This window comes from Podarcis tiliguerta (assembly GCF_965153285.1).
Source record: "Podarcis tiliguerta genome assembly, chromosome: 16".
Classification (NCBI taxonomy): domain Eukaryota; kingdom Metazoa; phylum Chordata; class Lepidosauria; order Squamata; family Lacertidae; genus Podarcis; species Podarcis tiliguerta.
This window is the reverse complement of record NC_139549.1, coordinates 34,426,887-34,439,153: the sequence shown is the minus strand read 5'-3', so window position 1 is coordinate 34,439,153 and position 12,267 is coordinate 34,426,887. Positions and strand designations below refer to the sequence as shown.

Genomic DNA, 12,267 nt, shown 5'->3' with positions numbered 1-12,267 from the left:
GGACTTGCTGATCAGAAGGTCGGCGGTTTGAATCCCCGTGATGGGGTGAGCTCCCGTTGCTCAGTCCCTGCTCCTGCCAACCTAGCAGTTCAGAAGCACGTCAAAGTGCAAGTAGATAAATAGCTACTGCTCTGGCGGGAAGGTAAAGGGCGTTTCTGTGCGCTGCTCTGGTTCACCAGAAGCGGCTTAGTCATGCTGGCCACATGACCTGGAAGCTGTACGCCGGCTCCCTCGGCCAATAAAGCGAGATGAGCTCCGCAACCCCAGAGTCGGCCACGACTGGACCTAATGGTCCCTAGCTGCAATTAGTGCCTGTTTCCCAGTTTGCAGCTGTCTGGGCAGGCCATTGGCCTGAGGGGGAGATTCTTTGGGTATTAGCAACTGTATGGGGTAGACCAGGGGTCAGCAAGGTTTACCTCACCTGAGCTGATTCATTCCCGCAGAGATCGCTCTGTGGGCCAGATTGCATCTGTGCAGCTGCGATTTCCGGTGCTGTGGAAGCGAGTCCCCACTCCACACTGTGCTGGTTTAGCTCAGCCGAGTGGGTGGCTCAGTTCAGGGGCGGCTCCTGGGCTGTTTAAGTAACCCCTGTGGGCCGCAGGTTGCCAACCCCTGGGGTAGACTATAGAGCTTCCTGCCCAGGTAGGAGGCACCATCCGCTCTGCAAGGACTGAAACGGGACACTTTCTCTCTCCCACTCTTGACTTTTTAATGCCATCCTCCTCCACACTGTTTTGGGAGAAAAGGTTTTAGAAAGCCTTTTCCCATTTAAAATACGTTCACATCTCCTCTGGATAATGCAGCTTTCCAGAGTGGCTTGCATCAGAATATAAAAATACAAAATGAAAACGAGCAAACCCTAAAATCAATACCAGCTCCTCCTCCGCTCTTTGAGCCCAACCGCTTTTCCCTCAGATGTAGCAGCAGTGGAATGAATCAGTAGGTAAGAAAAGTAGAGGGGGAAACCCCAAATGCTGCCACAGTTAAAGCCTGTCTCTGGTAGCCACCCACCTGTTTCTGAAGACAGGCCTTTTGATGTCCTCAGCAGGTTCCTACAGGAGAAGGCAAGCCTTCCGATAACCTTGCCTTGGGCATTGGAGCTTTTGTAGGTCAACACCAACACTGCCCAGAAACAAACCAGAAGTACTGAGTAATATCTCTTAAGTAGTTTAGTAATCTGTTCAATACAGAGGGCCAGCCCAACCATTAGGCAAAATGAGGCAGCTGCCTTAGGCAGTTGATTTTGGATGTTCGTTGTTTAAATTTATTTTTACTGCCAGGAAGTGGGAGAGGCACTTACGAATTTTCTGCCTCAGTTGCCAAAATAACTTGACTGGCTTTGACCCGTGTGCCATTGGCTTTTCTGCCTCTCTTAAGGTTTTGGGCTGTTCCACCAAGGTCTGCCTAACAATCTGTCCACTGTGTTCTGGATGTTTTTGAAAGGGCAATGCAATGCTTGATTTTGCAATCAGATTATGCTCAGCTTTATGCTTGCATACTGTAGCTGACTTTACCAAGCTAACTCTTATCACCGCATGAGGGATAGTTAACCAGGAAGTGTTACCCATTCTACTTTGAGAGACTTAAGAATGGGTGTAGCGAATAATCAAGGGTGTGCAAGTATTCTTTTGAGCATGGCAAGTTCAACCTCAGGAAGAATTGCTGTACTGCCGAGCATGGAGAAGAGCAGGAAATCTGCCTGATGGTGTCCTAAGCACTAGGAAAGAGCATCAAAACTACCTGCTGTGTTTTTTGAGACTCTGTGCAAGAGGGATGAGCCATCTTTCCCCCTGCCTTCTAGTACCCCAGCTGAGGAGGGCAGGGGCTTCTTGCTCCCCATCGCTTCAAGCTTTGAGCATGGCGTAACATCGAGTACATCCTTTGCCCCTTTATCTGCAGGCTGTGCGTGTGGCAAGCATACATTTTGGCTGGATCCCAAGGCCAGCTAAGATTTGTGGACCTCCCAAAGTTTCAGCTTCAGCAAGCAAGCGAGTGATACCAGCTGCCGCCAGTATGATTGCCACACACACAAAGGACCTGGCTAGGAAGGATAAAACTGATTTGGCAAGCTTACTAGAAAATCTAGCATGGCGGCAACCACGTTATAACATTCAGTACTTTTTAAAAAGCTGCTTCCTCCCTTAGATGATTTCCCCCCAATGCTCCTTTTTTTGTGGTGGGCAAAGCTCAAACAGTGATCACAAACAAGACTTAACTTTTCTAGTCTCCTTGTCTGTGTGTTCCTAACCCCCAGGTTTTACAAAGATGCTTGGGGTGTACATATTTAAATGTGCTGCCTCCTACCATTCCTGGCTCCACCCTGCCCCGGGATTGCTCTTTATATCTTGATCGTGAGAGAGGTCATCTGGAGCAGGAGGGAGAGGAGGAAGTGGGATTTTGTGTGGTTTTCTTCAATTGTTTTTGTTAATTAAGTAGTAAAATGAGTTGCAAGGGCCCCCTGGAGCATTCTAAAGATAACAGGAGTTCTTCAAAGGTCTTCCTAAACAAATATTCTTTTTTAAAAAATAAAGAAGTAGTGCAGTTAGGTTTTTGCAGATCTTGAAGATGTTTTGACTTGCACAACAGCTGTTCTCGTCCAGCCTTGAGAAACTAGAATTGGAGTTTTGCGTTTTCACATATGGGCGTGATTTTTAATAATAACTGAGAGGTGTCTGGGACTTTCGGGTCTGATACAATAATTAATTTGGGAGAACCAGATTAATTAGGCCCATGCTAAGTGGTGATGCAACTTCCAGCCAGACCACTTTTTGAGGTCTTTCCTTTCCTAGATCAGCGACTTCCCTTCTCTCCTTTCTAAGGCGAGATTTACACCTAGAGACTTCCTGGTTCTTAATCCCACTTGCTACACCAGCTCAGTATGTTCAAGTAATGGCGACTGGTGCCGATTGGGATGGAAAGCAGGGAGACCAACCGTAGTTGAGGCCTGACCCAACTAACTCCAGCTTTGGCCTCATCCTTCTCCCTGCCGAGTTCTACAAGGACAATGCTGAAACAGCAGGAGGAAACTGATAAGCAGTCCTGCCCCCTTGTACTGCTTCTAAGAAAAAGGGCATGCAGGTGGGGGCTGACTGAGGGTAGAATGAGGTTGATAGGTGAGTGGCCCCCACAGCCTCCATTGTGCACCATCCTTGGTGAGCTCTTGGAACAGCTCCGTGTGAATATAACACACGATGGTTCTTGTTATCAGAGGTCATTTTTTCTACTGTTAAGCTGCTTTATGTTTATGGATCGCTGCATTGGTCCATCGCTGGAATTCCTTTCTGCCCAGGGCATTTGGAGTAGGTGTAGGCCCGTGGGTTGATAATCCTTCAATCTGTGTCAACACAGTTGGTGTCTGGAGTTGTGCTGATTAGACAAAACAGAAAACAGAAAGGGTGCAGAGTTGGGCCAACTCTAAATTCTGTGCAAAGAAGCAGTGACAGTGGGTAATAATAATGCAAAGCTGATAGGTTTGCATGCTCCCAAACGTCCTCAGTTTGCGTCTTCATATGGTTATATTTTATTACTTACTTTTATGAAAACATGCATACACAAAAACATTCTTTTTTTAAAAAACAAGCAGACCCAAAAATGGACACTGAAAAGCACAAAACACTCATTATACTGAGAAGGGCACATCCGGATTCCTCATCTTGATTTATCATTCCGGAATAATTTATTTATCATTCCAGAATAATAATACATTGAGAATCTGTCTTGGCTAACAAAAAAAAGGGGGGGTAAATATTATGGGCATAAACTTCAGTTGTTTGTAAACTTTATAAACAACTGAAGTTTATGCCCATAATATTTATAAAGTTATTTTGTATATTTTGCCTTTCCTGAGCTTTTATATAATGCTTGAGCTTTGTCATGTAGAACGATCCCCGTCTGTTTCTTCTGTCCAGATCTTACCCAGAACCTTGTCCATTTTTGGCAATCTCTCATCGCTTAATTAGCCACTCTTGATTATAGGAGTAATTGTTCCGACCCCACAGTGGAAAGCAGTGATCTTGGCAGCTAATAAAAGGGTTTGAAACAAGTTAATCCAGCAGCCTGTTGAAAATGGTTGTCTAAAATGTTCAGCAAAGGTGGCCAGTTGATCACGGGAGCAAAGCAAAAAATACAGATTGAGAGACTGTGTCCCTTCGATTAATAGGTGTTGGGGGACAAATAGATGGCGGGAGTGGGGTGGGGGTTTGCTAAAGCTTCTTGGAAACACTGCTTATCCCACTGGTCACCAGCCCAGCACCACGTTATTCCTGGACCGGTGCCGCAGACTCTTGATCTATCATTTTGACAAAAGTCTCTAGCTCTCCTAGAAAGAAAGTTATGGAAGAAAATGTGCATTTACTTTCTAAGTAATTTCTGTGAAATGAGAGTGGTGTTGGTGCCTTGTATATTTTTCCTGGTGCCGAGGAATGCTTCCTGTTATGACAACAGCGTGTATGTGTGTGTGATATCTCAGTAGCCAGGACCAGCTGGATATAGCTGATTTTCCATGTTAAGCCCAAGGTTGTCAGGAGTGGCTATCCCTCTAATTTTTAAATTATGCCATGCTCCCGCCTGGTAGCCATTTTGTGACTGGCACCCCCAGCTCACTCTCAGAATTCAAAATGTGCCCACTAGTCCAAAAAGGTTGGTGACTCCTGGCTTAGCCAAGATTTCCTTGAATGGGAAGCTGCAGTAGATGTACTTTAAGACTTCAAGCGGGCAGGGCTTTCCTTAAGTTCTCAAGGGAGAACCTGCAAAAATCCCTTTTTGAAACTCCCCCCTCCCAGTCTTAAGGATCAATAGGGAAATGTATTTGTATCTTGTTACACCCAGCACCCTCTGTAACAAGATATAGATTCCTTGCTCTCAAATGGTCCTCCTTGCATTTGAGCTGGCACAAGGCTTCCTGGTGCCTTGCAGTGATGTCTGGCAGGTGCAATATGTGTGCACGAGGATCCAGTTATCAGGGGGATGTGGGAACGGCGGCAACATGGCCTTTGCAAAACTATTGCAAGGGTGTGCCTGGCTTTTTGAAAGCCTGTCCTGTAAGTTGTAAGGGGCGAGTTGCAGCTGTCTTTATACTTCCAAAGCATATGAAACCTGCTGGCAGTATTTTTCCATCTGAATGGATGTGAGCTGACAGTCCATCTCTCTTTAAGCCCAAATTTTAAATCAACTAAAATAAATGTGTCCCTTCCCTTGTCCCTTCTCTCTACCAAGCAAGGCTCAGCCAACTGTGACATTTTAAGTACAGGAGAGGCTCTCACAACTGATAATCAACAGTTGAAAGAAGTACCTCACTTCTTTAACAACAACAACAACAACAACAACATTAAAAATTTCCCTAAACAGGGCTGCCTTCAGATGTCTTCTAAAAGTCAGATAGTTGCTTATTTCCTTGACATCTGATGATGTCAAGGGCGCCACTACTGAGAAGGCCCTCTGCCTGGTTCCCTGTAACCTTGCTTCTCGCAGGGAGGGAACCGCCAGAAGGCCATCGGAGCTGGACCTCCGTGTCCGGGCAAGATGATGGGGCATACTGGGCCGAGGCCGTTTAGGGCTTTAAAGGAAAGAGCACCGCCCAGCCCATGGCTGCTACTGAAAATGGCCTCCATGAGCCATATCCTCATGCTCTCCTGTAACATCTGCATCCACCCAGTTACTCTTTATTTAATGTCATCAGGTTGGGTGTTTCCATGCTCTATTGGCAGCTGACAACGTGAAGCGGTGACAGCAAAAGGCACACATAGATTCCACATTAATGGGAAGAGAGAAAAGAGCATAGTCTGCTACGTTATAATGTGTAGTGTGGTCCCCCCCCCCCCATTTTAAAATAAAGGAACACACTTCCATACTTGTGCTGCATGACACCCAGCAGGTTTACCTCCCCCACCCCCCACATCCTAAATAATAGCCAGATGTCTGACAGGTCATTTTATTTTAATTTTAAGGAGCTTTTTGTACTCACCAGTGTCTCTAAATTAAAACAATGGACCCTAACAGAGGGATGAGATTAATGGGATCCATAATCCTTGTAAACAGATTGGATGACAGTTTATTGAGTTGTTAATTCAATTTCCGACCCTGCCCCCCCCCAAAAGGCATGCCACTGAAGGGCTTTTTAGTGACGATGAGGAACGGAAGCATAGTTAATATACTCATTCTAATATTTGTGTAAACATATAAGCCATGTTTCTTGTCTTACACACTGACTCCTTAATATCACTGGTTTTGCAGTTATGATTGGCCAACCCTGGCATATTAGGGTGCAGGAGTTGGAAATACTGGAGTATGTACAGAGAGACAGAAGAAATTAATCTGTCTTGCCCCTAAAGCTTGCCTTTCATTTTGAAATTTATTTAATTTATATCCCTCTCTCCAATAACCTCAGGAAAATGTAATCTATTTTTATTCTCTGAATAAACCTGTGAGGCAAGTTATGCTAAGACCTGTGGGTTCACTCAGGGCTACTTCTTGAATTTCAGGGCTGACTGGAGATGAATAATAATAATAATAATAATAATAATAATAGATAATTTATTATTTATACCCCGCCCATCTGGCTGGGTTTCCCCAGCCACTCTCGGCGGCTACCAACAGGATATTTAAAATATGATAAAACATTGAACATTAAAAACTTCCCTAAACAGGGCTGCCTTAACTCTGCTATCCTCTGATATCCTCAGTACACAACTCAGGATCAGTTTGGAAAATGCCAGGATTTTTACACAGCCTGCCTCCTGTTCCCCTCTTGCAGATTTGTTCTTCTGTTTCTTGGTTGCAATAACCATAGTTTTTTGCAGTGACCATCTGAGTTGGGCAAACTTAAGATAGCGTTAACTTCCAAACTAGGGTTTGGAGCAGGGATGAGAAACCTGCGCATGCTGTTGGGCTCCTAACTCCCATCTGTCCCAGTCATTATGGCCAATGGTCAGGGATGATGGGAGTTGTAGTCCAAAAGGCATCAGGATCTCCATCCCTAGTGCATGGACTGTCACAGCACAGTCCAGGTTTACTCCAGAAGCAAATTCCACTATATTGAATGGGGCTTACCCTCTAGTAAGTGTGCTTTAGGATTGCGGACGCAATGACTCTTGGCAGTGGTGATTGCCTCCGATTCCCTGCACTGGATTTGGGGGTTAGCACTAAGCATAAGTTGCCATATTTTGAACTTCGTGACAATGTATGGTTTTTGCAACCTGGAGTTGGAGGAGAGAACCCACTTGTGAGAGGAGTGGAAGAGAGTGAGATCATGCAGTTGAATTGACTGTCCCATTCTTCAGGCTTTCCTTAATTGAGCTTTAGCTTCTGTCTCACCCAGCCAAGCGGCTCAGGTCATGTTTTGTAATGGTGGGTGCTGTTCTGTGGTGTTGGGTGAACACTTTACAAGCATTTGCTGCTATTATTGTGGGGCCAGCTGCCCAGCCAGTCTCTGGCTTGGTTGCAGCAGCAACAGCTTCCACCTGTTTTCTTTCTCCCCCTGCCCCTCATTTTGTGTTTTGAACTCTCTCTCAATCTCCTTTTTGGTTTGTAAGCATTTTAGTTTCACTGAAGAGCATCTTGTTTTGAAAAAAGGTGGTGTTTGGGATCCCTGGCTCAGGCTGCACTCGGCGATAGTGATACCTGCCGAGGGGGCAATATTCTGGGCATGGAGGAAGATTGTGTCCTGGTGAATTGTATTTTTAACATCAACTATTATCCCCTTTTCACATGTGGCTCTTGGTCAGTTAATCCTCTTGTCTTCTAGAGTTGGTATATTTATGCTTCCCCTTTTTTGCTGTCATGTTTTTGTAAGAATGCGTTTGGGGCCTTTTGTAGTTTAATTTTTTAAAAATGAAGTACTGTACGAGATTTATAGGATTTAGCTTACTTATTTTTATCTGTTTTTAATTTACCCATTTCCTTGACCCTGACCCCCTGTAGACCTTACTAAAGTTTTACTCACCACTGCCAAAGCTCCCCACCCACTTCTTGGGGGAAGACTACTTATAATGTGTGTTCTTCATTTTTTGTAAACCACCCTGATATCCTCGGATGAAGGGCTGTGTATAAATTTAATGAATAATAATAATGCATTTTTAATTGTAAAAATGAACAGGGACTCTAGCATGGCAGTAGTAGTGTAAAACAATGAATGTGCTTATCTTAAGTAATAACTGTAGACTAATTAATATATTACCTCTCAGTAAACTTCCAAGGGCACTAGAAAAATAACAATTAAAATTAAAAAGTATCACTAAAAGTATCTGGGATATGTATGTTTTGGAATTCACCCTGGGGAAATTTAGCTTTGGTTTCAGCATTTGGCATCCAAAGGATTCCTTTTTTTAAAGAACAGAAGCTCCTAGTCCTCAGGGCTGTAAAGTCCAAGTATGTGAATTATGTCTGGTGCAGGGTGTGAAGCCTGATGGGGATCAAAGTGGATTTCTAGTGGCTGGACTTCAGGGCTTTCCTTACTCTTTTCCTGCCCTCCTCCACACGCCATTAGCAGAATGTACACTAGAGGCCAAAATTGTGGAAACCTTTTGGAAAAGGCATATTTCTGAGGTTTGATGGCTCATAACACCACTTTTTTGGAGTACTACCATAAAATTATATATCAATGGAAAGATAATTTAATGAAGAATGTGATGCAACAAAGTTTCTTCAATTATCTGTATTCTATCAAAAGTTATAGCCAAATAACCAGAAAAAGGAAGCACAACTTGCTTGGGTTGATTTGCAGTAGGTTTCCTTCATTTGAATGTAGCCAGTGAGCAAGAGTGTTTAGAGCAGGGGTCAGCAAACTTTTTCCACTGTACCTCAGACCTTGTGGGGGGCTGGACTATTTTTTTTTGGGGAGGGGGATGAACGAATTCCTATGCCCCACCCAGAGATGCATTTTAAATAAAAGGACACATTCTGCTCATGTAAAAACTGCTGATTCCCAGACTGTCAGCAGACCAGATTTGAAAGGCGATTGGGCCAGATCCGGGCCCCAGGTCTTAGTTTGCCTACCCATGGTTTAGAGAGCCAATCATGTGTTATGAGCCATCAAACCTCGGAAATACGCTTTTTTCAAAAGGTTTCCACAATTATGGCCACTAGTGTACCTGGATGCAACTAAACATGCAAATATATGCTTGATTTTCATAATTTACACATCCTTCCAAGGTGCAGCTTCTTTTAGAGCACAGTTTTAACTTGAGGCAGCCCTCAGATGATAAAATTTGGGGGCTTATAATTTTTTAAAGGAAAGATTCAGTATAACAACAGAACGTTAATGTGCGAAGAGCCCATTCTGTAGCCCAGCTAATTCTCCTTTCATTTCCCCCCATCCCAATAGACACTCTGCATCCTTTGCCAAGTAACCATGTTAAGTCCTTAGTAAAGGTAAAGGTACCCCTGCCCGTACGGGCCAGTCTTGACAGACTCTAGGGTTGTGCGCCCATCTCACTCAAAGAGGCCGGGGGCCAGCGCTGTCCAAAGACTTCCGGGTCACATGGCCAGCGTGACATCGCTGCTCTGGTGAGCCAGCGCAGCACACGGAAACGCCGTTTACCTTCCCGCTAGTAAGCGGTCCCTATTTATCTACTTGCACCCGAGGGTGCTTTCGAACTGCTAGGTTGGCAGGCGCGGGGACCGAACAACGGGAGCGCACCCCGCCGCGGGGATTCGAACCGCTGACCTTTCGATCGGCAAGCCCTAGGCGCTGAGGCTTTAACCCACAGCGCCACCCGCGTCCCTAAGCGCCACCCGCGTCCCTTACTGAGCACTTTATTCTTTGGTGGTAAGAGATTGCACCATTGAGGATTTTTCGCTTAAAAATTTTTTTTAGCATGTGTGTGATTGTGCACCTCTGTAAACATCTGAGTCCCTCCCTAGTTGTGTTTGGAGATGGCACTGCTTTAGCCGCAGAAGAACCAGGCTTTTGGAGAATTGAGATCAGATAGGATAAATAAAAGAGATATGTACAAAAATATACCAGAGGTTTTTCGTCTATGGCAGCATTTAATTGACCTTGGATAAAGAAATATATGAGAAAGAGCAACGGTACGAATTGCTGTAAAACTGTATTAGAGAATATATAAAGAATAGATTGATAATGGTAGGTACGTTCACTATTAGAATAAAATCATACAACGGGAATTGACGAAGTCCAAAGTCTTTATGATATATTTTTTTTAATATTTTTTGTTAATAATCGCATAAAAAGTAGCATAAATACAGCTGAAGCTTAAGGTTCATAATTATGTAAGAAAAGATAAGTATATGGTTTTCCCCCTCTTTTTTTGTGTACATGATTGAAATTTCAATTTACTATATATATATATATATATATATATATATATATATATATATATATATATAAATGTATTGGAAGACTATTAATAAAGCTTGTTACATGTTTTTTAAAAAAAGAGATTGCTTGTGCGATATAGATAGATTGATAGATGATAGACAGATAGATGATAGATAGATAGGGTTCCAGATGGCTGTATGAATTTGCTGATCACCTTTCTCCTCTTTCTCCCACTCCTTCACAGGCAAGCAGCCCTCAAGACCTTCGGCTCTTCTATGAGAAAAACAAGATGCTCATGCCCAAGTAAGCATTCTTTCGGTGCTGCTATTCTCTGCTTTCTCTCTCCCTCGAACTTCACTGCCACTTGCTCTACTCTTCTCAACACCTGTCCCCTTGTGCTCTCAGCTGGGCATGTTTAGAAATAACTTGGCAACCTGCTTCCTCCGTCTGTTAGCCTGGAATGACAGAGCCCAGAGGCTGGCAAGCTGAAACTTGGTTACCTCGGTTGACCCCGTCCAAGAGCACAAAAACAATCCAAGCAGATTCTTTTTCGCAATTGCTTCATTCTTTTTGAGGGAGGGAGGAGGCATGGACAGCTTTAACAGGCAAAAACATCCCCTGCTGAGCTTAGCAAAATAAGTCCGTTTCACCGAAGTGCCATTTGCGCCATCCCTGATGAAAACAGGTCCAAACCCTTATACCTATAATATAGCATTTTATAACCATTATCTCAGGGAGAACCCTGTGTGGTTGTGGGTTAGCATTCATCATTCCTAGACAGCAGAGGCTGAGAGGGGACACAGAAGAGGGAGCATGCTTGTTTTCTCCTGATCTGGAGGGTAGGACTCGAACCAGTGGCTTTCAGTTACAAGAAAGGAGATTCTGACTAGGCATACGGAAAAACTTTCTGACAGTAAGAGCTGTTCAACAGTGGAACTGTCTCCCTCGGGAGGTGGTGGACTCTCTTTCCTTGGAGGCTTTTAAGCAGAGGGTCAATGGCTATCTCTCATGGATGCTTTAGCTGGGACTCCTGCGTTGCTGGGGTTGGACTGGATGACCCTTGGGGTCCCTTCCAGCTCTATAATTCTATGAGACCAACTGTCTCCTCACTGGGAATTCCAGGGTGGGAACTGGGGCTGCCAACATTATTAGTAGTATTACTATTCACTCATTAATTCACTCATTATATGCCTATAGTACCTATACTGTTCTAATTGATGGCTATCTGACAGGGATTCTTTAGCTGCAATTCCTTCATTGCAGGGGTCAGACTACTTTTTGAAACAGCTGAGCTTCATTAATACTGCACAGGAGCTTTGAATTCCTTCTAGTGTGATGGCTTTTATCACCGGAGAGCTGGATTTCATTTTATTCTCATTTTTTGGCCAGGGTTGGTGGTGGATCCACCTGCCATTTCCAGTAACTGGCTAAGAGAGTGTTATGAATGAATTAGTGTTTCTCAAACATGGTTCCTCCCAGCTGTTGTTGGGCTACAACTCCCATCATCCCTAGGTAGCAGGACCAGTGGTCAGGGATGATGGGAGCTGTAGTCGAACAACAGCTGGGGAACCAAGTTAGAGAAACACTGAATTAAGTGTTTGACCGTTCTTGGAAACCAGACTGATTTCTGGTTCGTTTCACATGGAATGGTGATCTGAGGAATCTGTTGGTTTTCATGGTTGTAGGAGAAAGACAACTCTGCAGGATGTGCTTCAAGTAAGCAAGGATTTCCCAGCTATGTTGAAACCCCCCAACGCATTGCTATTCAAACTGTGTTTGTGAATCCTGGGGTTACACAGCTCTCTGAAACCATGGTAGTAGTGAAGAAGTTTCCTTTTGCTATCATCTTCCTGGATGTACACTCATACCTCTTGTGAAGGTGACTGCCCAGTCTGTTTGGGCCTAGTCATTGTGTGTGAACCAGGGTTCACTGTAGGATACTTGCCAGAATCCTCTGCAAAGCTTAAGTGTTCCACAGTGGACGAACCACT

General features: G+C 44.2%; 1 protein-coding gene across 2 annotated transcripts in view; it reads left to right on the top strand.

The window, feature by feature from the left end:
• Positions 1-12,267, top strand: part of ULK1 (unc-51 like autophagy activating kinase 1) — a 111,202-nt gene that overhangs the window by 47,012 nt on the left and 51,923 nt on the right. For both annotated transcript variants that reach the window (XM_083418178.1, XM_083418179.1), the window contains one exon: positions 10,521-10,579. In XM_083418178.1, the coding sequence (XP_083274304.1) occupies positions 10,521-10,579 (59 nt within the window). The remainder of the gene's footprint in view (positions 1-10,520; positions 10,580-12,267) is intronic.